This window comes from Oreochromis niloticus, linkage group LG13 (genome assembly GCF_001858045.2).
Source record: "Oreochromis niloticus isolate F11D_XX linkage group LG13, O_niloticus_UMD_NMBU, whole genome shotgun sequence".
Taxonomy (NCBI): Eukaryota; Metazoa; Chordata; class Actinopteri; order Cichliformes; family Cichlidae; genus Oreochromis; species Oreochromis niloticus.
In genome coordinates this window covers 34,236,873-34,264,811 of record NC_031978.2, presented here as the reverse complement: position 1 = coordinate 34,264,811, position 27,939 = coordinate 34,236,873, and the positions used below count along the sequence as shown (strand labels likewise).

At 42.3% G+C, this 27,939-nt stretch overlaps 1 protein-coding gene and 1 pseudogene across 1 annotated transcript; one reads left to right on the top strand and one right to left on the bottom strand.

Moving 5' to 3' along the window:
- Positions 1-1,063: 1,063 nt before the first annotated feature.
- LOC100697388 (elongator complex protein 6-like) lies at positions 1,064-10,829 on the bottom strand (annotated as a pseudogene).
- A 2,751-nt stretch (positions 10,830-13,580) lies between these two features.
- Positions 13,581-27,633, top strand: LOC102078078 (cadherin-1). Its single transcript, XM_019366358.2, has 7 exons — positions 13,581-13,602; positions 18,783-18,938; positions 21,132-21,273; positions 24,394-24,566; positions 25,337-25,420; positions 26,098-26,150; positions 26,511-27,633. Exons 2-6 carry the CDS (start codon positions 18,870-18,872, stop codon positions 26,113-26,115), a joined length of 486 nt encoding a protein of 161 aa, XP_019221903.1. The 5' UTR covers positions 13,581-13,602; positions 18,783-18,869; the 3' UTR covers positions 26,116-26,150; positions 26,511-27,633.
- The last annotated feature ends 306 nt before the right edge of the window (positions 27,634-27,939 follow it).

Here is a 27,939-nt window from a genome sequence, read left to right as displayed (position 1 = left end):
CCTCCCTGAGCCTGGTTCTGCCAGAGGTTTCTTCCTGTTAAAAGGGAGTTTTTCCTTCCCACTGTCGCAAAAGTGCTTGCTTATAGGGGTTCATATGATTGTTGGGTTTTTCTCTGTATCTATTATTGTACGATCTACTGTACAATATAAAGCACCTTGAGGCGACTGCTGGTGTGATTTGGCGCTATATAAATAGAATAGAATTGAATTGAATTGTCGCCCCCCAGTGTTTTTGCAAGGGAATGCATTACCTGCCTCACCTGGCTCATTCTGCCTGCAGGCTGAGCATTTGTGATTGTGTGAGAATAAACAACGCTCTTTATTGATTGTAAGATGGGAACATGTACATTCACACATTTTGTTGGAGGCACCTTTCCTGGGGCACAACAATGAAAAACAGCGGGAACACTTGGGCCGTTTCTCAATTCTCAAGTACGCGAGTACGTACTCGCCGAGAACGCATGGGAGTACGTACCCGCCGAGAACACGAGCACGGACTCGCGATATGTACAATTGGAACACCTGCGTACGTGATGATGTCACAGGTCCGGAGTTTTTACTGCCGTCCCCTCTTAATTTAACTGTGAGTAACATGTTATGAAGCTTAACTTTAATCACAGCCAAACCGGTTTACTCAGGAACAAATAAAACACTGAAATAAACCAAACATTAACATTTAGAAGTGATCTAAGTGACTTATATATCATTTTTAACCTCAGTAGTGAAACCTCTATTAATAAAAATAGTGTACATGTACATACGTGTACATACCTTAATAAAAACAAGCAGGTGAGATGTTAGAACGCTTTTATTTCTATTTTAGTGGACACTCAATACTATAGACAGCTGCTGGGGTTTCTTTAACCTGAGTAGTGAGAAGACCGCGACCGGGGGGGGGTGGAGGAAAACGATGTGCCGGGAGTCTGCTGTTGAGTTTTGGACGAAATGCATTCTGGGATATTTAGCTGTACCAAGTCCACACCGATGCATGCTCGATAAAACGGGCGGAGCGAGAGCACATCCGGGACTTTTTCGCGTTCTCGGCTTGATGCGTACTTCGAATTGGAACAGTACTTGGTCTCCGACTGATGACGTATCACGAGTACACGAGAACGCAAGTACGCATATTGAGAAACGCCCTTGATGTGGTCACCCGAACATTTAACACACCTGAACAGGGAGTTACAACCTGAGGCATTTTGTGTGCAGGGGGTTTGTGCTTGGGAGACAGTGTTAGGCAAGTGCAGCGCATTCTGAGGCTGACAACCTGAACAGAACTTAAGCGGCACCTCTTGGGTGGCAACAGAGGGGTAAAAGCAGCATCTCCCTGCCGCTGGACCCCTTCTCCACTTGGAAACACAGCTAGGAGGCCTGAGGCTTCCTCCTCCTTGGTGTTGGGTCCCACCGGGGGCCCGAGGGTGGGCCTTTCCTCCAGGCCGGCTGGTGTGGAGCTCGGGCCGGAGGATGTGCTCCCGCTGGCGGAACACCCACTGCAGCAGTGGGCGCCGGAGGAGCTTCTCAGCAGCACAGCGAAACAGGGAAAAAAAAGAGGTGTCATCGTCCCCGACCGAGGCAGCAGCGGTGGCGGCACACTGGGACGATAATGAACTCTCCTGCTCATCCTCCGACAAACCATGTCCAGGCCAGAACAGAAATTGTTTTGTGAGCTGGCTTTATTTTTTGTCAACTCTCCGCAAAGTTGTAGAGTACATTGTTTCACCTCAAAAGTAAATGCAAAACTAATGTTGTGCTTCAGGCAGAAAGTTAAGTATCTGTTTAGGATCTCAGTTTCAGAGCCAGATAGAATCACTTGTTGGTTCTTGTCCGTCTTTGCTTAAGCAGTGTAGAACACCATCAGTTTATCCCTGGGATTGAACAACTTAATCATCAACAATATTCGAAGAGCTTTAATATGCGTCTTTATCAGATTCATATGCCCTCTCTGAACAATTCACCTGTCAATTTTATTCAGCACTCATAAAAAAAAAGTTGTTTTTTTTAAAAGCACGTGTGTAAATTGTTACACCACTTAAAAACAAAGTATTATCTGGGGTGGGTGGGGGGTAACACAAAGTGAAAAGAAAACTACTAACAGCCACGAATTCGGAATCATTAAAACACTATTTCACAAATTTCAAACGAATCAATTAGGCACAAAATAAAACACAGGGAAGCTCTATGCATCAGGGTCTCCAAGGCCAAAACAACAAATAAAACACCCCGTTCTAACTAAAAAAACAAAGTAAGACCACTGTATCTCTAAGAAAACAACATACAATGGCTGAGCTCGCTGTCTAGCCGCAAAACATGAGAAAATGGTTGAAACAAAAATGGCAGAAAAACCCTACCTGCTTCCACTGTGGTTCACACCTTTACTCACAAAAACAAAGTTACAGCAAATTTTGTAAATTGACACAGCTACAGCCCGCTGCCCAAACCACTGCAACTCACAGCCCAGGGAAATGGGAAGAAAAAAAGGGGCGTCGCATCTTCAGACGGCAGTATTTATGCAGTGGCTGACGAGCTGCAATACATCTCAGCTGCGGCTTATGAGGCAGACCTGGAACACAGAAAGAGGAGAAAAAGCTCTCTCACATGGGGAGAGCCCTTAGAGGTCAGCGACCGTAACTGTAATCCTTCAGTCACAATCTTGGGTTCAAGAGATTTATTCAAAAAATTCACAGCATCAAATTTGTAGTTCAGGTTTTTTGTACTGCTGAGTGTAGTCCCTTATCTCCTTTGTTACTTCTGCTATGTCTACTAATATTTTCATCCATTTTATTGTTCAAATCATTAATTGCAGCCAGTAGAGTATCATTTTCTGCCTCTTTGACTGACTGTCTTTGTCCATATTCCAACTAGCAACACATTGTTAGTGCCAAGGTTTAGGTCCCGATCTCAAAACCATCGTTACCAGCTGTAGCGGTTTGCTGTCAAAACATTTTAACAGGACAGTGGGTTTTAAACAAAGTCTATATATGTAAAAGATAAACAAAGCCACTGTAACATCAGCTGTTGGTGTGACAAGTTAGAGATAGCACTAGTCAATCACAAACCACGATCTGACCATACCCAGATTATCCCCTTTTCTGATTTTTTTTTTCTGTGAATAATAATTTTATTCATTAACAAGATTCTTTCAAACCACCAGCAATCCTGCATTCTGAATATTTTGTTGAATCGTCCACTGAAATCGACCAAATAATGACAACATCATGAGTCAGCCTAATAATATATCCTCTGGAGATTCAGAGGTCTGGAATTGGATCACAATGTCCTTCCGTCACAAGGTTTGGGATCCAGACACGGTTTGCTGACAGCAGTGACCAGCCATGGCCAATTCACCAACCGCTTTGGCAGCATTTGCTATGTTGCGCAACATGAAAACATAACAGTGGTTGGTCAGTTGTCACATAAAAGAGATTAAATGTGTCTGAGGGTATAACTAGAGAACAGCACTGGATGTCCCAGGAGCAAAGAAGGAAGCGCCTTTATTGTGGACCTTGTACTGAAAAAGCTTCTTCTGTGTGTGCTGCCCATCACCTCGTCTCCTCCTCCAACAAACCTCCACCTGACCGTGTATGTCCCTGCAGTAGCCAGTTGGGAGACCCTGTACATGAAGAGTGAGGCTGCACTGATGGGCCAGGCCCTTGAGGAGCCACTCTGATCCCCCATCACTTCCATCATCCTCCGCTTCTTCTCCGTGACAGCGTACCAGCGTCACTATGTTCCCCTGTAGCTGAGAGCAGACTGTGGCTCTGCAGTAGTGGCTGAAGTCCAGCACGGCTCCAGCGCTGACACCCAGACTCAACAGCACACTGACGTCATCCACCAGCAGAACAGGAGGGCCCCACTCTTCCACCCCTTCCTCCCCACCACCATCACTGCTCATACTCATACAGCCTCTGTAGGCCAACAGTAGGATCTCTGAGGAAGTACATAGCTTGACTTCCTGTTGTGGTGTCTTAAGATAAGATAAGATAACTCTTTATTGTCATTGCACAGTCATACGTAGTACAGTAGTACAATGAAATTGGAAAACTGTCCTACGTCGGCACTACATATAACACAACACGACACGATATGACACATTACAACGCAACACAAACAACACAACACAGTATATTAACTTAGTAAATAAAAAAAGAAGAATAAGTGTATGTGTATTGCACACTGTTATTATTGCACATTAATTATTATTGCACCTTGTTATAAATATAAATATTATTATTGTTATTGTTTTAAACATTGTTACCTCCCCCCTAAAAAAGTCCAGGGAGGTAGCCAATCAGGTCAGCTATTTGCATTGATCAGGGCTATTGCCCTATTGTAAAAGCTGTCCTTGAGTCTGTTTGTTCGGGACCTCAGCAGCCTGAACCTCCTGCCAGACGGCAGCAGCTTAAACACCCGGTGTCCTGGGTGTGTACAGTCCCGTAGGATGCTGCGTGCCCTCTTGAGACAGCGAGTGCTGTACAGGTCCTTCAGGGAGGGAAGAGGATGTCCAATGATTTTTTGGGCCATATTGATGACCCTCTGGAGTGCCTTTCTGTGTGCTGCAGTGCAGCTGGAGAACCATACACCGATGCAATATGTCAGCACACTTTCAATGGAGCAGCGGTAGAAGACGGTCAGCAGCTCCTTCTTCAGGTCCATTTTTCTGAGGATTCTCAGAAAGTGGAGACGCTGTTGGGCCTTCTTTAAGACCGCAGAGGTGTTAGAGCTCCATTGGAGGTCTGTGTCTATGTGCACACCCAGAAACTTGAAACTGGAGACCCTTTCCACGCACTCCCCGTTGATGCTGACAGGCTGCAGCTCAGACTTCCTCCTTCTGAAGTCAACTACCAGTTCTTTTATCTTGGTGGTATTGATGTCCAGGTTGTTATCTACACACCAATCTGACAGCCTCTGAACTTCAGCTCTGTACGCCGTCTCATCTCCCCCAGAGATGAGCCCCACCACGGTGGTATCATCTGCAAACTTGATGACTGTGTTGTCTGGGTGGGTACTAACACAGTCATGTGTGTACAGAGTGTACAGTAGGGGACTCAGTACACAGCCTTGTGGAGAGCCGGTGTTGAGGCTGAGGGCTGAGGAAAGATGAGGCCCCACTCTAACTCTCTGTACACAGTCTGAGAGGAAGTCTCTGATCCAGCGGCAGGTGGTAGAAGGAAGTCCAATTTCCAGCAGTTTAACTATTAGTCTGTCCGGGAGTATCGTATTGAAAGCAGAGCTAAAGTCAACAAAGAGCAGTCTGGCGTAACAGCCCTGCACTTCCAGGTGAGAGATGGTGGTGTGGAGCGTTGTAGCAATGGCATCTTCAGTTGATCTGTTAGCTCTATATGCGAACTGGAACGGGTCGAGTGTGGGTGGCAGGCAGGACATGATGTGACGTCGGACCAGTTTCTCGAAGCACTTCATTATAACAGGTGTTAGAGCAACTGGTCGGTAGCCGTTGAGGCTGCTAATGTTAGTACGCTTTGGCAGTGGGACAATTGTGGCTGACTTTAGGCACGGCGGGATGCAGGACTGGGACAGTGAAGTGTTGAAGATCTTAGTGAAGACCCCAGCCAGCTGGTCTGCACACTCTTTTAGGACCTTTGCGGTTACCCCATCTGGTCTGGCGGCCTTCCTGGGGTTCACTGCCCTCAGTGTGCGCCTCACCTCATATTCCTGCACTATGAGGCTTGGGCTGCTGCTGCTGTCCAATGTTTTTGCTGCTGCTGCCTCTGGTCCCTTCACCTCAAAGCGTGCGAAGAAGTGGTTCAGCTCCTCCGCAAGCTCCGCGTTACCCTCAGTCAACGTGGTATTGCAAGGTTTGTAGTTGGTTAAGTGCTGAACTCCCTGCTATACCTCTCGTGAGTTGTTGGTGCTGAAGTGGTCTTCGATCCTTCTCTTGTACGCTGCCTTGGCCTCTCTGATGCCTCTTTTCAACTCAGATCTGGCTGCACTGTAATGCATACGATCACCGGATCTAAAAGCGGCGTCACGTTGCTTCAGCAGGACCTGGACCTCTTTAGTCATCCAGGGTTTCTGGTTGGAATACACCCGGAGACGTTTGTCCACAGTGACACTGTTGACACAGAAGTTAATATATATATATATACTGACCTTAAATCAGCGTGGTTGAAGTCCCCAGCTATAATGTGCACTGCGTTTGGATGGGAGTTCTGCTGGTTGCTTATTGTCTTGTGCAGCTCCTCCATGGCCGAGTTAGCATTAGCATCGGGTGGTACATACACGGCCGTTACCATGACAACAGTAAACTCACGAGGTATGTAGACGGGTCTGCACTTCACAGTCAAATATTCCAAATCCGGGGAACAATGGCTGTCTACAGTCTTTGTGTTTTTGCACCAGCTGTCATTGGTGTAGATCATTGACTGTAGAAAACATGGACGACGCGACCCCGCCTCCTCCCATTGTGCAAAAATGAAGCCAAATATCCCGCTTGTGGAGACTGCCATCTTGCAAATTTGGAGCCAGAGTCTGTGCAGTAGTGACTTGAGGTGGAGCGACTGTGTAACGCTCCCGCCCACACACCCGCTGGACGTGACCGCAAACACGCCCCTCTACACTTTTTACGTAGCCCGGCTGCTCCAGTTCTTTTGCTGGTTTACCGCGGCTGACGACTCCTTTAATTAAGGTAAATACAACCATGTCACTGTTATAAAAAAAAGACACACAGCTTATCATCTTATAGTTCTAAAATCACACTGTTGTTCATTCGTTTGCTAGATTAGCCGCTAGCATACGCACTGTGTTGGAGGCTTGTTGCTAGCTAGTTAGCGATGCTACACACCTGCTACTCTAATAGACTATTATTGAAGGATTCAGCATTTCTTATGTTTTTTTTAATCCATTTTTAGACAGCGATGAGATCATCTGCACACTCTACAGAGGCCCAGAGTTACTGTTAATATCACAAATGTAATGCTGTCCTTTGAGATTTTAACATATGGCTGTGAGTGTAATGGATCTAAAACTGTTTAAATCTTCAGAGCCCTCTACAGCCTGGTAACATGGAGACTTTAAAAACGGCAGCAGAACGTTTCAGTAGTGTAGTCTAATTTGTTCTTTTCATTTAATAATAGAGTCCATATTATATCAACAGCTACATTCAACCTGGAGAGAAACTAGTGAGGGAAACCATCAGGACTAAGCTGGGTTTCCTGGGTCCAGAGGTTTGGAGAAACTTCTTCCCTTTCTTCATCACAGCTGTCCTGTGCCAGAAGTTCTGTTGACCCACCCAAAAAGGCATCATTTAAGAAACACCAGGAACACTGAAGCTCATCGCATTGATGAAGCAGGACTCGTGATCTTCACCAGCAGCTCTCTCACAGGGAAATCTTCAGCACTCCTCCGTAGGCCCGCCCCAGGAGATGGATACACCCAGCATTTCATGAACACTGTGATGGAGACCTTTGGTTTGTGTAATGTTATAAATACTCGGATACTCCCCAGAGGCTCCAGACTTTTACATAAAGATATTATATTCAGTCCTGTAAGTTATATATTTAAAAATATATGATCCTCTCTGGTTACTCTGGGATGAATAACTCTGCATCACACTATCTGCAAAAAACTGTGAAAGAATTCCAGATGACAAGTTTGTAGTTCAACATACAAGTGACGACCTTTGACCTTCATCAGGTTTTATTTAATTGTGTTAGAGAAAATCTCATATGCTCTTCATGCAGGTGAGTACATCAAGTGTTTAAAACGGAAGCTGTGCAGGTCTGAGATACAAACTGAGGTCCTGTTAATGCTGATATATAGTGACACAGTTACATGAGTGATTAAACCTTTTGTTTTTTTGTCTTTAACATTATCAATAAAACAGCTGCAGCTTTCACTGACAGCACATGTGGTACTTTAACCTTTGTACTGTTTTCATCAGTTCATTTTGCAGTTAACATATGAACATGTTGGATGATCTGTCTGCTGTCACTGGGTGGTGCTGAGGTCTGAATCTGAGGGCAGCTCCTGTAATCACAAAGAGAACAGAACCATCAAACTCAGATATAAATTTTATCCCTCAAAATTGAAATAAAGCTGATTCTTCTGTCCTCACGCACTCAGGATCTTGCCGGTTCGAGCCCCGGCTCGGACAGTCTCGGTCGTTGTGTCCTTGGGCAAGACACTTCACCTACCGCCTACTGGTGTTGGCCAGAAGGGCCGATGGCGCGATATGGCAGCCTCGCTTCTGTCAGTCTGCCCCAGGGCAGCTGTGGCTACAACTGTAGCTTGCCTCCACCAGTGTGTGAATGGGTGGATAACTGGGTATGTAAAGCGCTTTGGGGTCCTTAGGCGGGGCTAGTAAAAGCGCTATACAAATACAGGCCATTTACCATTTACAAGCTTTTAAAAAAGATGTTACTGTCTTTACAGATGTGGCAAGAGACTGAAAACATGCTGGTGTTTGCACATATTTAATAATCAGCTCTGCACAGGAGCCGTAGCAGGGTGCAGCCTGTTGCTTTTACAGTATAATACTTGTAATAAAAGTGCAGTAACCGTAATTAGTGACTGAGTAGCCCGGGGCGTTTCTCTTGATTTCTTTAGTAAATTCATTGACCTGCACAGATTAGCTAAACGAACCCCGACAGCCGAGTGCTCATTTTAGCTAGCTAGGTCTCAGGACCTAAGGACGGTAGTTACGGATTAGCTTACAAACACGTTTAACTTACCGAAAACGTGCAGCGGGGCCTCGGGTCCTTCTGTCGGGTAGTCCAGTTTACTGAAGAGCACCTCAGGCTGTCAGGTTAAAACACTCGGTCGTGTTTTCGTAGCGTAAACGCTGGCCCTCCTCTCAGAGCCTACGCTCTATCTGCTATTCCCGAACAGAGATACGCAAGTTTCTCCGTGACTGCAGCTGTCAGTCAAAGCTGCTATGATGACGTTTCACCCCAATTTAACATCACCGCGGTAGGAATTAGAATCAAACTTATGGGAAAGGAGGCCCCCTGGACATCAATCAGCATGATGAGAACTATTGATAACAAAAGAAAGAATCTTTGGAAAAAAATTATCTAAGGAGAATAAATTTATTTTAGTCTGACCCCAGTCCCATCCGCTAACATGGAGGAGGCGGGGTTTATGACCTATACTGCAGCCAGACACCAGGGGGCGATAGAGACGTTTTGGCTTCATTTTTGGGGAGCTGTTGCGTCGTCCATGTTTTCTACAGTCAATGGTGTAGATGCATAAACCCCCTCCTTTGATCTTAACGGAGTGGCCGTTCCTGTCGTGACGGTGGACCGTGCGGCCTGCTAGCTCAGAGTCCGGAATTGATGGCTGCAGCCAAGTCTCTGTGAGTAATATTATGCTTGAGGAATCAAAATAGATAGCGACTCCTTCAGTCCCTCTAGGAAAATCAGCTGACTCTTTTCCCTTGCCTGTGTTAAACTTACACCCAGCCTTTGACTGATTGCACTGTAGTGACTGAAGGACTGCACCAGACCCAGAAAGCGCATCGCGCTCGCAGGTAGAAAGAGAGGAAGTGGTGAATGAGGAAAGAGGCATCACTCTGTCTGTCAGACACTAAAATAAATTCCCCTTGGGTGAACCTGTCAGGAGTGGCGTTCAGGATGCTGCTGAGCTCTGTAAACATAGCTAACCTTGGAAGCTAAGCTAACTGTAAATAATACAAGCTAAACGGTTTAAAAGTGGCACACACCAGGAGATTTTAACAGAAATTAACCGACATGTCTTTTTTATACATATATGGGATCAAATTGAAGGCTTGCGATTCTATTTTTAATCAATCAAAGATTAGAAAGCTTTACTCCACAGCCTTTGCTTTCTGCTTGTTGTTAACACCTGGAAATTTAAACCAAAGAAGAGATCTCACTCCGACCCTTTATCAGGGAAAATCTTTTCAATCATTTTCATAATGTTTTTTTATTTTGGCACATTACAGTCAAGCTATAATGAAGACAAATATTAAGGCAAATCTTAATATTTGACTTAGGATCATACTAAAAAAAATTCCACTACGGGCTAGCAAACAGGAAAGCGTGGTAGCTAGTGCGCATCATCCAAATTCATGGGCTGCATCCTCCTGAGGAACCGGCCTTCGCGGTCTACGTGGGCCGGGTCCTTAGAAGGTCGGTGTGGGAATTATATCATTTTTATATCATGTTTATTCTTTTATATCCTTTTGTTAGGCTTTGACCAGTGGCCGTTGATGAAAACATTTATTCCATTTATTAAACATACAGTTTTAATCATGTTATTACACACATTGCATATGTGCTCATAGGAGTTAAGCACTCAGTCCTGTGAAGGTCAGGAGCTTCGTTCAGCGTGATGTCTGAACTGATATATTGTAGGAATGACTTGGAGTGCTGTGAATGAATGCACAACATGCTTACACACACACAGAGACATTAAGTACAATTTCTAGGGTAAAGGTTTAATATATCTTGCTTTGTCTTTGCTTAGCAACGAGTGACACAGAAGGTGTTAAAGATAAGCTTGCCATGAATAAGTCTACAGGAAACATCTGGAGAAGTCAGACAACCATATAGGGCAGAATGTTGTTGAACACGGAAACTTGTTTAACTGTCATTAATTATAACCTATGCATGTGATGTTTTGTCTAATGCAAGAAGAGGCGTGAACCCTGACATAATAAAACCATTTGGAATTTATGCTGTGACGGAGATCTGTGTTGACAATATTGAGCTGTGTATCTTCGCACACATGTGTTTAATAAAATCATTGTTTTGACGCACTTGGACCAGTGGTCATTTGTCTCACACCTCAATTACGAACCGGGACATCGGGTAGGCCGGAAGTAAACAGCCGTGGAATTGGACGGTCTAGCCTTCTGATTAGCGTCACCGCTGTCTTGGTGGAGTTTAATAAACTCGGCCGTCTACTCCTTGCTATCTAAAATATAACAGGACACTGGCGTAAATTCTCGACCATCTCACACTTCTGTTTAATCAGTTTTCTGTTTGACGTTTATTCAGCTGTGTGAAAACCACCCGGGGGATTAATAAAGTTTTATTTTATCTAATCTAATCTAATAACTTTAATCTCAGCCAAACCGATTTACTCACGAACAAATAAAACACTGAAAAAAGCCAAACAATAATATAATTTTTAGGTTGTCTAAGTGACTTATATATTACGTTTAACCTGAGTAGCGAAAGTTCGTAGTGATCTGAAAATGATGTGCCAGGAGTTGTGCCGTTCTCGGCAGCTTCAGTGACCCTCAAGCTCTCGGCTAGCTATCGAGCTGGTGGGTAACAGACGTCTCCGAAAACGTCAAAGCACTTTTGCAAATATGTGATATCTTGATAAACCGAGCAGATATTTGAAGTTTACACACCCACATTCTCGCCTGAAAATATGTTAAAAGTTTATTTTGTGACCCAGAAAGATTAATAAGAATAATTTTAAAACTTAGTAGCGGCTGCCATTGCCGGAAACTGGAGTTTGGCTGCGCCGCGCTATGAATTATGGGATATGGTGGGCCACGAAGGACACACCCGACCCATCCTTCAAATTCGGGGAAAAGGAGGACGCATTTGTCGGCTGCATTCAGAGGAGTCTACAAATTTGGACAGCCTTCGGCGCGTCGCTGTGACGTAATCGGCCTACAAATGCTTCCTCAGGAGGATGCAGCCCATGAATTTGGACATGACCACAGTCTTCGTAAGCACATGGCAGCTTCTTCGGTCTTGCCGTCTTATTGTCGTGTGCAAGCAGCACCACATGCTGGTGGTACTGTGGTAATGCCTTTTCTGAAAATTAGAATGTCCAAAATATTTAACTTAATGTTTTTTTCACTGCCACCCAAAATCAGTTACTGAGCCCATAAACTCAACAGGAAAGTGTTTACATTGGTAAGGCTGAGGACCCTAAGACATTAAAAAGCACTGTATGAATGTGTGTGTAATTGGGAGAATGAGGCCTGTAGTAACAAGTGTGTTTAAAAGGGTACCTCAGGTAATAGACCAGGTCATTACTAATTGGAGGGTTGGTGGTTCGATCCCTGGCTGCTCAGTCTACATGCCAAATGTCCTTCGGCAAGACAGTATCTCCAAGTTGCAGGAATGGCTGTGAATGTTAGTCAGCACTTACACAGAAAAGGGATAGAAAAAATTATCAGTGGGTGTGAATGAGGCATGTTGTATAAAGCAGAAAAGCCCTATATTAGAACTTGTCCTTGAATCAGTTAAATAGTTCATTAGAGCAGAAAAGAACTATAAAAGTGCCAGTATATTTATCATTTATTTCAGGCTTCAGTAACAGGTACTTTTAGTGGATTTAATCTAAACTTTAAAAATATGTTTGTTGATCGACTTCCATAGAATAAAAGAACAGGATTGGTGCTAAAAAATCATTGAATGTAGAATCTGCTTCACCTCAGGGCTGGGATACTACTCTGTGATTTTCACAATAACTTTTTCTCTTTTTTTTTTACCACAAAGACTAATGCAATTAGCTTGGTAGTAGGTAAAACAATGTTTGTGGTTGCTTCACAGTAGGTGTCTTAAATTTATGTGTAAGAACAAAAAGTAAGGAAAATGAAAACTCAGTTTAAATCTAAATCTGCTTTTGTTTCCAGTCTATGTAGTACACTGTACTAGTCAGCCCTTAGCTAGTGATAACTTATTGTGCACTAGTCTTTAAGTCTACCATGTGGATTGTAATGAGACGTAAGAAGTTATTGACTGTGCACATCACCAACACCAGGTCATATTTGGAAGATCAGTTTAGCATTTTTTAGCAATTCACCTTTTAAATGAAGCATTGAAAACTTTCAGGATTGTGGAAACGCTTTTTATGAAAACTCTAAATGACTGTTCTTAATACCCACTTCCGAATTCTTTCTCTCCAGGTTCTGAGGTGATTAAGGTCGAGGCTACAGGTTCTGATGAACCAAATAATGCCAACTCAGAGATCCGTTACCGTATTCTGAGCCAGGACCCACCCCTGCCCAGTCAGAACATGTTTGAAATCAACCCAGTTAGTGGAGCCATCGGAGTTGCTGGCACTGGACTAGACAGAGAGGTTGGCCTTCCCAAATATATTTCACCTGTGCCAAAATAAGTGTAACACTGGCTTGTTAGCTTTATTCTGCTTGTCTGTAAAATGACAGCAACATTTTTTAGTTTCAATGCTGATCACTTGAACTCATTATGTGTCTTGTCCAACAGAAATACCCAAAGTACACTTTGGTGGTAGAAGCAACAGACATGGAGGGAGAAGGTCTTTCTGCACAAGCAAAAAAAATCCTCACGGTGACAGGTGGCAGCAGCAATGCTCCTGACAGTGGCAGTAACATGGAATCAAACACTGCACACGTTTTTCCAGATGTTTTCTTCACTGAGATGCTGAGGACCCTAATCCTACTAAGTTAATTGAAGTTCAATTCAATTCAATTCAATTTTATTTATATAGCGCCAAATCACAACAAAAGTCACCTCAAGGCGCTTCATAGGTACAGAGAAAAACCCAACAATCATATGACCCCCTATGAGCAAGCACTTTGGCGACAGTGGGAAGGAAAAACTCCCTTTTAACAGGAAGAAACCTCCAACAGAACCAGGCTCAGGGAGGGGCGGCCATCTGCTGCGACCGGTTGGGGTGAGAGAAGGAAAACAGGATGAAAGACATGCTGTGGAAGAGAGACAGAGGTTAATAACAGATATGATTCAATGCAGAGAGGTCTATTAACACATAGTGAGTGAGAAAGGTGACTGGAAAGGAAAAACTCAATGCATCATGGGAATCCCCGGCAGCCTACGTCTATTGCAGCATAACTAAGGGAGGATTCAGGGTCACCTGGTCCAGCCCTAACTATATGCTTTAGCAAAAAGGAAAGTTTTAAGCCTAATCTTGAAAGTAGAGATAGTGTCTGTCTCCTGAATCCAAACTGGAAGCTGGTTCCACAGAAGAGGGGCCTGAAAACTGAAGGCTCTGCCTCCCATTCTACTTTTAAATACTCTAGGAACAACAAGTAAGCCTGCAGTGCAAGAGCGAAGTGCTCTAATAGGGTGATATGGTACTACAAGGTCATTAAGATAAGATGGGGCCTGATTATTTAAGACCTTGTAAGTGAGGAGCAGGATTTTGAATTCAATTCTGGATTTAACAGGAAGCCAAAACAGGAGAAATCTGCTCTCTCTTTCTAGTCCCTGTCAGGACTCTTGCTGCAGCATTTTGGATTAACTGAAGGCTTTTCAGCGAGTTTTTAGGACATCCTGATAATAATGAATTACAGTAGTCCAGCCTGGAAGTAATAAATGCATGAACTAGTTTTTCAGCATCACTCTGAGACAGGATATTTCTAACTTTAGAGATGTTGCGCAAATGGAAGAAAGCAGTCTTACATATTTGTTTAATATGTGCGTTGAAGGACATGTCCTGGTCAAAAATTACTCCAAGGTTCCTCACAGCATTACTGGAGGCCAAGGTAATGCCATCCAGAGTAAGAATCTGCTTAGATACCATATTTCTAAGATTTTCAGGGCTGAGTATAATAACCTCAGTTTTATCTGAATTAAGAAACAGAAAGTTAGCGGCCATCCAGGTCTTTATGTCTTTAAGACATTCCTGCAGTTTAACTAATTGGTGTGTGTTACCTGGCTTCATGGATAGATAGAGCTGCGTGTCATCTGCATAGCAGTGAAAATTTATGCTGTCTTCTAATGATGCTGCCTAGGGGAAGCATGTATAATGTAAACAGAATTGGTCCTAGCACCGAACCCTGTGGAACACCATAATTGACGTTAGTGTGTGAAGAGGACTCTCCATTTACATGAACAAATTGGAGTCTATTAGATAGATATGATACAAACCACTGCAGTGCAGTACCTGTAATACCTGCACCATGTTCTAATCGCTCTAATAGGATATTATGGTCAATAGTATCGAACGCTGCACTGAGGTCTAGCAGGACAAGCACAGAGATGAGTCCACTGTCAGAGGCCATAAGAAGATCATTTGTAACCTTCACTAAAGCTGTTTCTGTGCTGTGATGAGCTCTGAAACCTGACTGAAACTCTTCAAATAAGCCATTCCTCTGCAGATGATCTGTTAGCTGTTTGACAACTACTCTTTCAAGGATTTTTGATATGAAAGGAAGGTTGGAAATTGGCCTATAATTAGCTAAGACAACTGGGTCTAGAGATGGCTTTTTGAGTAAAGGTTTAACTACAGCCACCTTGAAGGCCTGTGGTACATAGCCGATTATTAGAGATAGGTTGATCATATTTAAGATCGAAGAATTAATTAATGGCAGGACTTCTTTGAGCAATTTTGTAGGAATGGGGTCTAAAAGACACGTTGATGGTTTGGAGGAAGTAATTATTGAAGTTAACTCAGAAAGATCAATTGGAGAAAAAGTGTCTAACTTAACATCAATGGTATTAAAAGTAGCTGTAGATGATATTACATCTGTGGGATGATTATTGGTAATTTTTTCTCTAATGATAAGAATTTTATTTGTGAAGAAGTTCATGAAGTCATTACTAGTTAACGTTAAAGGGATGGTTGGCTCAAAAGAGCTCTGACTTTTTGTCAGCCTGGCTACAGTGCTGAAGAGAAACCTGGGGTTGTTCTTATTTTCTTCAATCAGTGACGAATAGTAAGATGTTCTGGCTTTGCGGAGGGCTTTCTTATAAATCAGCAAACTATTTCTCCAGGCTAAATGATGATCCTCTAAATTTGTGACACGCCATTTCCTCTCCAGCTTACAAGTCATCTGCTTTAGGCTACGTGTTTGAGAATTATACCACGGAGTCAGGTACTTCTGATTTGAGACCTTAGTTTTCACCGGAGCTACAGTATCCAGAGTCGTACATAGTGAGGAGGTAAAATTATTAACAAGATAATCGACCTCTGTTGGGGTAGCGTTCAGGTAGCTGCTGTGCTCTATGTTGGTACAGGGCACTGAAGATGATAACAGTGGGTGGATTGTATTCTTAAACTTAGTTACAGCGCTTTCAGAAAGACATCTACTGTGATAAAGTCTACTCTCCACTGCTGTGTAATCAGTTATTGTAAATGTAAATGTTATCAGGAAATGGTCAGACAGCAGAGGGTTTTCAGGAAACACTGTTAAATGTTCAGTTTCTATGCCATATGTTAAAACAAGCTCTAGAGTGTGATTAAAGTGGTGGGTGGGTTCTTTTACATTTTGAGAGAAGCCAATTGAGTCTAATAACAGATTAAATGCCATGTTGAGGCTGTCATTTTTAGCATCTACATGAATGTTAAAGTCACCCACAATAATTATTTTATCTGAGCTGAGCACTAAATCAGATAAAAAGTCTGAGAAATCAGAGAGAAACTCTGTGTAAGGCCCAGGTGGACGATAGATGGTAACAAGTAAGACTGGTTTCTGAGTTTTACAGCTGGGGTGGACAAGGCTAAGCATCAGGCTTTCAAATGAATTAAAAGTCTGTCTTGGTCTTTCGTTAATTAATAGGCTGGTGTGAAAAATTGCTGCCACACCGCCCCCTCGGCCTGTGCTTCGAGATTTCTGGTAGTTAGAATGACTCGGGGATGTTGATTCATTTAAACTAACATAATCATCCGGCTGCAACCAGGTTTCTGTAAGGCAGAGTAAATCGATTTGTTGATCAATTATTAAGTTATGTACTAACAGAGACTTGGAGGAGAGAGACCTAATATTTAATAATCCACATTTCACTGTTTTACTCTTTGGTTCAGATGTGGATACTGTATTGTTCTTTCTTTGTGATTTTTTTATGTTTAAGTTGTTTATTGCTGGTTTTTAGTTTTTTTTTTTTTGTCTGTTTGGGAGCTGACACAGTCTCAATGGAGATAGGTTTTTGGGGGGGTAGCAGGAGGAGAGAAGCTGCAGAGAGGCGTGTAAGACTGCAACTCTGCTTCCTGGTCCCAACTCTGGATAGTCATATTTTGGGGGGTTTAATAAATTGGTCCATATTTCTAGAAATGAGAGCTGCTCCATCCAAAGTGGGATGGATGCCGTCTCTCCTAACAAGACCAGGTTTCCTCCAGAAGGTTTGCCAATTATCTATGAAGCCCACATCGTTTCTGGGACACCACTCAGACAGCCAGCAATCTAAGGAGAACATGCGGCTAAACATGTCACTCCTGGTCTGATTGGGGAGGGGACCAGAGAAAACTACAGAGTCGACATTGTTTTGGCAAAGTTGCACACCGATTCAATATTGATTTTAGTGACCTCCGATTGGCGTAACCGGGTGTCATTACTGCCGACGTGAATTATGATTTTACTGAATTTACGTTTACCCTTAGCCAGCAGTTTTAAATTTCCTTCAATGTCGCCTGCTCTGGCCCCTGGAAGACAATTGACTATGGTTGCTGGTGTCTCTAGCTTCACATGTCTGAGAACAGAAACACCAATTACCAGAGTTTGACCCCCGGCGGGTGTGTCGCCGAATGGGGAAAAACGGTTAGACACATGAACAGTAAGAGAATCTGATTCTGAACTAGACTTCAGACTTTTGTTTCTGTACAGCAGGGGTCCCCAATCTCAGTCCATGAGGGCCGGTGTTCCTGTAGGTTTTAGATGTGTCCTTGATCCATCACAGCTGATTTAATTGGATAAATTACCTTCTCTACGGGCGTTTATCAATATGCGTACTTGTGCGTACTTGCGTTCTCGTGTACTCGTGATACGTCATCAGTCGGAGACCAAGTACTGTTCCAATTCGAAGTACGCATCACGCCGAGAACGCGAAAAAGTCCCGGATGTGTTCTCGATCCGCCCATTTTATCGAGCATGCATCGGTGTAGACTTGGGACAGCTATATATCCCAGAATGCATTTGGTCCAAAACTCAACAGCGGACTCCCGGCACATCGTCCCCCCCCCTGCTCGCGGTCCTCTCACTACTCAGGTTAAAGAAACCCCAGCAGCTGTCTATAGTATTGAGTGTCCACTAAAATAGAAATAAAAGCGTTCTAACATCTCACCTGCTTGTTTTTATTAAGGTATGTACACGTATGTACATGTACACTATTTTTATTAATAGAGGTTACACTACTGAGGTTAAAAATGATATATAAGTCACTTAGATCATTTCTAAATGTTAATGTTTGGTTTATTTCAGTGTTTTATTTGTTCCTGAGTAAACCGGTTTGGCTGTGATTAAAGTTAAGCTTCATAACATGTTACTCACAGTTAAATTAGGAGGGGACGGCAGTAAAAACTCCGGACCTGTGACATCATCACGTACGCTGGTGTTCCGACTGTACAAATCACGAGTCCGTGCTCGCGTTCTCGGCGGGTACGTACTCCCGTGCGTTCTCGGCGAGTACGTACTCACCGAGCACGCGAGTACGTACTCGCGTACTTGGGCATTGATAAACGGCCTACGTGTCTTGAAGTTTTCTAGAGGCCTGGTAATGAACTAATCATGTGATTCAGGTGTGATGACCCAGGGTGAGATCTAAAACCTGCAGGGACACCGGCCCTCGTGGACTGGGATTGGGGACCCCTGCTGTACAGGATGCCTCTGTATTGGTTTGCTCAGCAGTAATTCTGCGAATATTATATTTGTTGATTGTATTTGATCCTTCTGAGTTATTTCCTAACCATGTAAACTTTTGACAAAGATTAGTTATCTTGTTTCTTTGGGCAGCCAAGTTCAATCTTTAGAGCAACAGTTTGATTATGTTACAATGGTGACAATTCTTTTTTTAAGTGCAGCCAAAGACCCCCTGCACAACCGCTTTACGATAGTTGTTGTGAAATATTATAATTGTAGTCAGTGAGAGTGGTTTAACCTAATCCTGGTGTGTTTTGTCTAGATACGGTCTGATGAACATCAAAATCAGAATTTACATTACAGCATCACTGGTCCAGGAGCTGATCAGCCTCCTGTTGCCCTTTTCACCATGGAGAGAGACACTGGCAGTCTGTATGTCACACAGCCAGTTGACAGAGTGGAAGCAGCCCAGTATAAGGTAATGTTAAATTTTGTAATATGGGGCTCTGTTTTTCTTCCTTCTTGGTCAAAAAGCTAATCAACACAATCTTGGGTATCTAGCCAGAAGATGTTGTCAACTTCACCAATTTTACCATTCAAACAAACATGGGATATGCCATGAAAGCAGGGAGGACAGACAGCGGGTGGTATTTGTTTTGTTTGTTTTAAAAAAAAATGCACAACTCAAGCTTACAGCCTGGGAAAAAACAAAAAACAAAACCGGAACAAGTTGGAGATATGGACGGTAAACTGGAAGCTACAATACTGTGTGAACAATTCCAGCTCTTGTCCACATGTTGATTATTTGAAGGTCCTGGTGTCTCACCCTCATTTCAATGACAAGCTAATAAATTTCCCATTAATCAGGGTGGCAAAAGTACAAACATCATTTACTTGAGTAGAAGTACAGATACTTGTGTTAAAAATACTCCAGTAAAGGTAAAAGTACTAAATCAAACTCTTTACTTAAGTGAAAGTGAAAAAGTACAAGCTCTGAAATGTACTCTTGGACCACTTGAAAGACAATTTTACCAGCTATTTTTATGCAAAGGTAACTGAATCTATTGGTGTATTAACATAAGAATAAAATAATGTTACTGCATCAGAATGTAAATGCTTTTTGAATCTAAATTAAAATAGAAATGAATTTGCAGTGACAGATGTAAACCTTAGGCCCCTCTTCAGTTCAGAGGTGGTCTTTCCCGCGCTCAAACCCACGTCCTCCCTGTCCACCATCTGTCACCATTTTACAGTGCTGTGATTGCAGCCATTATCCAACTCTCTGTGAATGGTACTCATGGCCATTGATCAAGGGTCATGGCAATTTGCATATTACTGACCTCATTGACCTCACAGCCGATTGTTCATTCAGTGGTGCTAGTTTCAATCATTATGCAAATGCACTGTTTATAAGATTGGGGAAACCTGCAGTCAGCTGAGACTGAAGAAGTCACTTGGATGAGTGACAAAACATTTCTCCCACTGAAAACGCTACGACCAGATGAACAGAATCAACTTTTTGGGACTGGCAAAATAAAACAGAAACTTTCTGTATCCAGAAATGCAGACTCGACACACAGACAAGGGAAACAGCCATGGAGACAAGATGGACTACATACAGGGGATGCTAGGGAGGACACACAGACAAGGCTACAACAGACTAGACGTGAAAGGGAACAAATTAAACAACTTAGAAACTTGAAACTACAAACATGATTAACTAATCTAGGAAACAATGGAAATACTAAACTTGGAGACTAAACAGTAAAACGTTTTATAGCTTTTCCTCCATTTGTACTGCATCAAAGTATTAAGTAGAAAAATAGAAAAATAACAGGAAAGTTCATTTTTTCACTATCTACCAAAGATATTTATGGTAGCTTTTTTCAGTAAGAAAATAGATTATAACCTTTTGTTTTATAATTAAAACATAGTCAGAAGTCTTTCTTACAATTTAAGCCCAAAGAGTTGTGCTGACAGATTTTTATTATTTTTTACTTACTACAGCAGAATTTCTTTGTCATGTAGAAAAACCAAGAAGTACAGCTAAAATTCAGTTTTTTCTTATGCTGATGTGTCTCAGGGGCTAAATGTGTAGTTAAACTTCTTTACACTGGCAGGAACGGGAGTTTCACTGGCTGTGGCCCACTTGAGGTCAAAGTTGGCTGTTTGTGTAAAAGGAGCAAAAGGAGTTTGACATCCCTCCTTTTTAAACATTTTATCTTGGGAATTATTTGCAAAGTGAAAAAAAGAAATGATACTTTTCAGTGAAGTAAAAGCTATAATCCTACTAAAGAAGTTTCATACTGCACAAGCTGTATAATCAAAATCTATTTGAAGTACCTAAGGCAAGTGTTTGCTGAAGAATGGCACTTTTCAGAGTCACATGCTGTACTATAAATGTATGATTGGATCATAATTATTGATCCAATAATTTATATACCTCTTTTTCCATAAAAGCATAATATGTGGGTGCTTAGTGAGAGAGCAGGCGTGGGTTTGAGTACGACCCACAAGCCCTTTGCTGCATGTCTTCCCTTCTCCTGTCTATCTACACTTTCTCTATCCAATAAAGCCCCAAAATGTTTCTATTATGTTGAATAAAAGCATTAATGTACATTGTTTATTCTTTTTTTAACAACATAATTTTAATATGATTGTATGTCGGCAGCTACAAGTGCATGCCGTGGCAGAAAGTGGAGCTCACCAGGAGGTCATGAATGTTACAGTTAAAGTCATCAACCAGAATGACAACAAACCTGTCTTCATTCAAAACACCTTTGAGGGACAAGTTGCTGAAAACTCAGTAAAAGGTACTGACAGTGACTTCAATTTAAGCTTGCTTGTCATGTCTGCTTGTTTCATTTTTACAGGAGAAAAAGGAGTCGGTTGCTAATGGTTATAAGGTACTTTATCTAGTAATTCACTCCAGTAAAGTGGGGTGTGTACTAGGGCTGGGCGATATGACCCAAAATTCATATCTCGATATTTTTTAGCTGGATGGTGATATAAGATATATATCTCAATATTTTTTTAAAGCCATAAAGTAAGAACAAAAAGAGAGTTCTTAGTCAAAGCTGTGTCCCAGATGTCACACAGGCACTTTTATTAACATACAGCATAGATGTACATGAAAACAACTACTCAAAAATAAATTATGAGCATTTATTAAATAATAATGCTCCATAAGTAAAAGAAAACAATGTTGTTTTTGTGCATAACAAAGAGCTCACAATTGTGCAGTCAAAATGTAAACTAACAGACGCTGAGCATAATAACAAAGACAGATTTCACAGCTGTTCTGTTCCCAACTTCTACTGCGTGACTGACAGCCTGGAGTTTGAAATCCGCTTCATAACCATGTCTCTTAACAGGTGCCATTTATGGTCCTTATACACACACAGTACGGTAATATTACGTTGAAGCACAGTACGTATTACTCCGCGAGGCTCCTCGTTAGCCGTAATGCTCCGACAATCCATCAAGCGGTGCAGCTCTGTAGCTTACCAAAGTCGTACTAAAACATTTTTTGACAGATTGCTGAGCGCTGTGTATCACATAAAATCGGTTCAAGCACAACCAGAATTCATACATAAGGCGCGCTGTCAACTTTTGAAAAAATGAAAGGATTTTAGGCTGTGCAGGCCCTCTGGGCTGCATGGCATTAGCGTGGTTAGCTCGTTAGCGTGGTTAGTTCGTTAACACGTTGACGCTGTTCAGCCCCACGCACGGGGCGATGTGCATTAACTCGTTAACGGAGATTTGCCATGTCCATCTTGTCGCTGCCTGCAGGTGAAGCGATGGGGGAGGAGAGGGAGTTGTGTTCAGTGAAGGAGAGGCGAGACCGAGTAACGTTGCGTAGAGACAAAAGTGGATGAAAGAGAGGCAAAGTATAGTTATAACGTAACATAGATTATATCGATATAAAGGAGATTGTCACATCTTATATGTACCACCACCCTCCCCAATCCAGACTCAACGACCACCACCACCCTCCCCATTTCAGACTCAACGACCACCATCACCCTCTCCAATCCAGACTCAGCGACCTCCATCACACCTCCCACCCCCCTTTCCTCCTCCCTGAAACTCAGAATACACACTGAGGATGTGAGTCGACTATTTCAGAAACAGAAGCCCAGGAAAGCCCCCGGACCAGACGGTGTCTCACCCTCCTGCCTCAAGACCTGTGCTGAACAGCTGGCTCCCATCTTTACGCGCATCTTCAACAGATCCCTGGAGCTGTGTGAAGTTCCATCCTGCTTCAAACGCTCCACCATCATCCCTGTTCCCAAGAAACCCACCATCACAGGACTGAATGACTATAGACCTGTCGCCTTAACGTCTGTGGTCATGAAATCCTTCGAACGACTGGTGTTAGCCCATCTGAAGGACATTACAGGCCACCAGCTGGACCCTCTGCAGTTTGCCTACCGGGCAAACAGGTCGGTGGATGATGCAGTGAATATGGGGCTGCATTACATCCTGCAACACCTCGACCGCCCGGGAACTTATGCCAGGATCCTGTTTGTGGACTTTAGTTCGGCTTTTAACACCATCGTGCCTGAACTTCTCTCTTCCAAACTCTCCCAGCTCAGCGTGTCACCAGCTACCTGTCAGTGGATCACCAGCTTCCTGACAGACAGAAAGCAACAAGTGAGGCTGGGGGAGATCACCTCTGAAACTCAGTCCCTCAGTATTGGTGCCCCTCAAGGATGTGTCCTCTCACCACTACTGTTCTCCCTCTACATTAATGACTGCACCTCCAAGAACTCGGCTGTTAAACTCCTAAAGTTTGCAGATGACACCACTGTCATTGGCCTCATTCAGGATGGTGATGAGTCTGCATACCGGCAGGAAGTTGAGCGGCTGGTACTCTGGTGCAGTCAGCACAATCTGGAGCTGAACACTCTTAAAACTGTAGAGATGATAGTGGACTTCAGGAGACATCCCTCAACTCTGCCCCCCCTTACCATATCAGACAGCCCTGTGTTGACTGTGAAGATCTTCAAGTTCCTGGGTACCACCATCTCCCAGGACCTGAAGTGGGAGACCAACATCAACTCCATCCTCAAAAAGACCCAGCAGAGGATGTACTTCCTGAGACAACTGGGGAAGTACAGTCTTCCACAGGAGCTGCTGATCCAGTTCTACACTGAGTCTATCCTGTGCTCCTCCATCACAGTCTGGTATGGTGCAGCCACTAAACAGGACAGGAGCAGACTGCAGCGGACTGTACGGGCAGCAGAAAGGATCATCGGCGCCCCCCTGCCCTCCATCCAGGATCTGTACCTCTCAAGAACCAGGAAACAGGCAGGGAAAATCATCACAGACCCCTCACACCCTGGACACAGACTTTTTGATCTGCTGCCCTCCGGCAGACGGTACAGAAGCCTGCAGACCAGGACCACCCGACACAGGAACAGTTTCTTTCCCCTCGCCATCTCCCTTCTAAACAGTTGACCTGTCACGCTGCTCCCACTGCCAGACTGCAACTGCACCTTATGTACATTCTGTAGTATTCATTCCACCTCATTTCATTTCTGTATTTTATGTATATAAGTTTAGATTAGTTATTTATAGTTGGTTTACACAGCTTTGTGTATGTATGTGTATGTATGTGTAATGTATATATAGACACGTGTGTGTGTGTGTGTGTGTGTGTGTGTGTGTGTGATTTACATTGCTGTGCTTGAGAGCCACCATCTACCGGAACCAAATTCCTTGTATTTGTCTGCACGTATACTTGGCAAATAAACACGATTCTGATTCTGATTCTGATATCTCGTATAAAAATATATCGATATTTTTTTTAAAAACTCGATATATCGCCCAGCCCTAGTGTGTACAGTGTAAACACTGACTGTAAAAAAAAGATAAACAAAGCCTGAATGACTGTTCTTAATTCCTACTTCTGAATTCTTTCTTTCCAGGTTCTGAAGTGATTAAGGTCGAGGCTACAGATGCTAATGAACCAGATAATGCCAACTCAGATATCCGTTACAGTATTCTGAGCCAGGACCCGCAGCTGCCCAGTGACAACATGTTTGAAATCAACTCAGTTAGTGGAGCCATCAGAGTTGCTGGTACTGGACTAGACAGAGAGGTTAGGCTTCTAACACATTCAGTGACAGTAAGCACACTGGCCAGCTTGGGATAAGAGGACCCGCTTATGACCGGTGTACAAGGGATTTTAGAACAGAAAGATCAACTGTTGAGTTGGCAGTTGTAACTTTTTTCCCCCCCGTACCCCTTTTTTACAAATTAAAAACAGCTTGAACAGACAGCAAATTGTATCAAAGAAGCAGGAAAATATCACGACTTCATTCCATTTTACCTGTTCAGATGATATCTGTCCACTTATGTCCACTAATTTAAGTAGGCTAACACATGTGTCAGTGTAGACAAGGTTAAATATGATCTGGTGCTTTCTCAAAGATATAAGTTCAAAAATGAAATAAAACTGTCTCTTCAGAGAACAAGTGGAAAATAAACTCCCTGGCTCTCATTTTGCCTATGCTACCACACAGTTAGTGGTTAGCTTCATAGGGTGGATAGCATTATAGCATTAGATGAATCTGTAACATTAAAATGTTCCAAATATCGAAGTGTCTGTCAGCTCTATCATTTTTTCTGGTTTCAGAAAAATGCTTGATTCCACATGTTCCTGTTGCTAATAATCAGCTTGAAAACTTTGTTCTGCTGGGATGTTGTCACATAACACTGTTAGTTCTATGTAAACAGAAATTAGTTAGCATATTCCACTGAACTTTAAAATGAGAAGTATCTCACTAGAGTCTGTTTTGGATACAAACTGATGATAGAATGTTTAATCCTACTGGTTGATGAGCTGAACTCATATTTCTCTTCCAACAGAAATATCCACAGTACACTCTGACAGTACAGGCAGCAGATATGGAGGGAGAAGGGTTATCTGGACAAGCACAAGTAATCCTCAAGGTCAGCGATAACATCAGTGTTCTCTTTTTCACTAGAGGGTCTTAAGAATCACTCCATGTTTGTAATTTTAGCCGAGGTGTCAAATATATAGGTGTCAAGATTTTGTGCTGGCCCAGTGTTGGGCAAACTCATTGGCAATTCAAATCTTCAGTAAAATGCACCGTTGCTCTCAGTGTGGTGATGTCAGCATTACTACAAAGGAATGAAATGCTTTTTTCTTTTTTTTTTAAATCCTTGACACATTGTCTGAGAGCACTTTTTATGAATAGTGGTTTAATAGTAGTTCAGGATGATCCAAAATTAGCTTAAAGCTATCAAAATAATGCGGAGAAACAACAAGGTGTGTTAAAGAGATATTGTGCCATATCAGGAGGGCTGTGCTTTCATGTTGAACAAATTTGTACCACAAGGTGGTGCAACAACTTTTATATAACCAGGCTACATATTAAAAAGATATTTTTATGTCCAGTGTTGGCCTTGAAAAACGCAGTTTCTTGATTAACTGAGGGCTAAAAACCAACATCAAAAGTAAAAAAAAAAGGATAGCAGTAGCAACATTGTCACTGTGAAAATGCTGCACCTTGTTTTCATGATGTGGTAGTTAGCAGTCTGTTGTTGTGATTACCTTGTTAAGATACTTTTTGGAGGCACTTTAAAAGCCTGTGTTTGAATAACAGGTGGTGGAGAGCCAGTAGTCCTGGAAAAGCTTCAGGTCTCCTGTTCCTGCTTGGTGTTGTCCAATAGTGAACTACACAAATCGTCATCACTTCCCCTTATTGTAACATTTCTAGAAATAATATTAACATCACCTAACTTCAGACAACAAGTAGTGCTTTTTAAATAACTCACAAGGAGCTGGCACTCTTGCCTTACAGCAGGAAACAGAATCTACATTTCTGGATAGAACATAAGTAAAACAAAATGGAGCTTTTTAAAATAATAAACAAACAGTAATTCCTGATTTGTTCCACTTATTGCATTTCCACTGATCCTGAGTCAGTTTGATCCCTTGAAGAAAAACATTGTTCACCCTAGTTTGGTAGCTCTGTATTGATATGCTAAGAACTTTGCTTTGTATTTTACAAAACAGAGAAGCGGAGAGAAGGAGCACAAAGACATCAGAGACATCTATCACTGCGCTGGAGGCTGATTCTACATGACGCTCTCTTCATATGCATGTGTGAATGTTAGATAAAAAGCACTTACATAGAAAAAAGTGCTTGTGTGAATGGGTGCGAATGTGTGAATGAGGCAGGTTGTGTAAAGCGCTTTGAGTGCTCAGAGTGAACCAGTCCATTTATCATTCATACGAGCAGGTAAAATGGTCAAAGCTAGTTTGTCAGTAATCATGTGACAATAAAATCTCAGCATAGTTCTTCTTCACATGTAAGCATTTTGTAGGTGGTGGGAAGTTCTACATATGTAGGAAGGTCTTAGAAAACTTCCAGGGGGAGCTGTGTATCTGCTACTTTCCTTTTCCATGATTATTGTGGGACTAGAATGCTATCGAGCGCTCTTTCAAGTGATTTTCTTACTCTGTTTGTTGTAATCAAAACCTAAGAAAACAAAAGATTGAAATGGTGTAAACCACAGTCAGCAGCTGCGCAAACAATAGATTTGATGATGTGTTGGAACATGATCATGCTGTCACTGAGGAATATGCTTCTTTATAGTAAATGAAACATATGAAACTAATTAAGAGTATCAGTATCCAAACATAAAAGTTCACAGTTGGTTATGTCGAAAAGTACCTTTAAATTGCAAAGAAATCAGGTACTGTGACTTTATCCTGATGCACACTCAAAATAAAGTACTAGTACATCCACTTACAAGTTTGTAGAAGAAACTTGTAAGTGGATGTTGTGTAGAAAGTCGAGATATTTTGGAGGAAGTGTATGATGACAGGGATCATTTTGCTGTTATGTTCAGTACTGAGACATGCCAAATGATATTTCAGATCCAGTTACTGCTTCATGAATTGAAAACACAATCCAGTCAGTATTGTCTGGTTTAAAATACACCTGGTGCTGCATATTATTTTTACTTAATAACACGGTTATACTGCAATTATAGTTTTTATTCATGCCATTGTTAGTGGGCTTTTCTTCCCAGCAAATAGACTGACTAACACAGATAAATATAGTCCTGCAAAAACTATCAACTCATATCCGTTTTGACCTCAGAGAAATCTTTATTCAGCCTAAAGATCAGAACCCCAGGTTACCCACCAGAAAATTGCATTGTAACAAAATGGCCAGTGTTAATCACCAGTAAGTGTTTTTTAACATTGTGGCCCAATACTGTATAGTCAAAGTTCTTTTAATATGGCCTGCTGTGTAAAACACACATTAAATAATGTACATGTACTACACATGTATAAGAAAAGAAAATGGGATTGTTGCTCTTTTTTTTTTTTTTTACAGTAACTGTCTATACTGCATCTCTTACTATGCTGCCTCTTATATCCTTTAAATTTCAATCACAGACAATAAAATTAAGCATTGAAAATCACCAGGTCG

Bases quoted from the DNA above. Each gene is read 5' to 3' on its own strand.
- LOC102078078 (XM_019366358.2), top strand. From the start codon at position 18,870: ATGGAGAGAGACACTGGCAGTCTGTATGTCACACAGCCAGTTGACAGA. The intron at 18,939-21,131 runs GTAATGTTAAAT...GTATGTCGGCAG, and splicing joins TGGAAGCAGCCCAGTATAAG to CTACAAGTGCATGCCGTGGC. The intron at 21,274-24,393 runs GTACTGACAGTG...CTTTCTTTCCAG, and splicing joins TGCTGAAAACTCAGTAAAAG to GTTCTGAAGTGATTAAGGTC.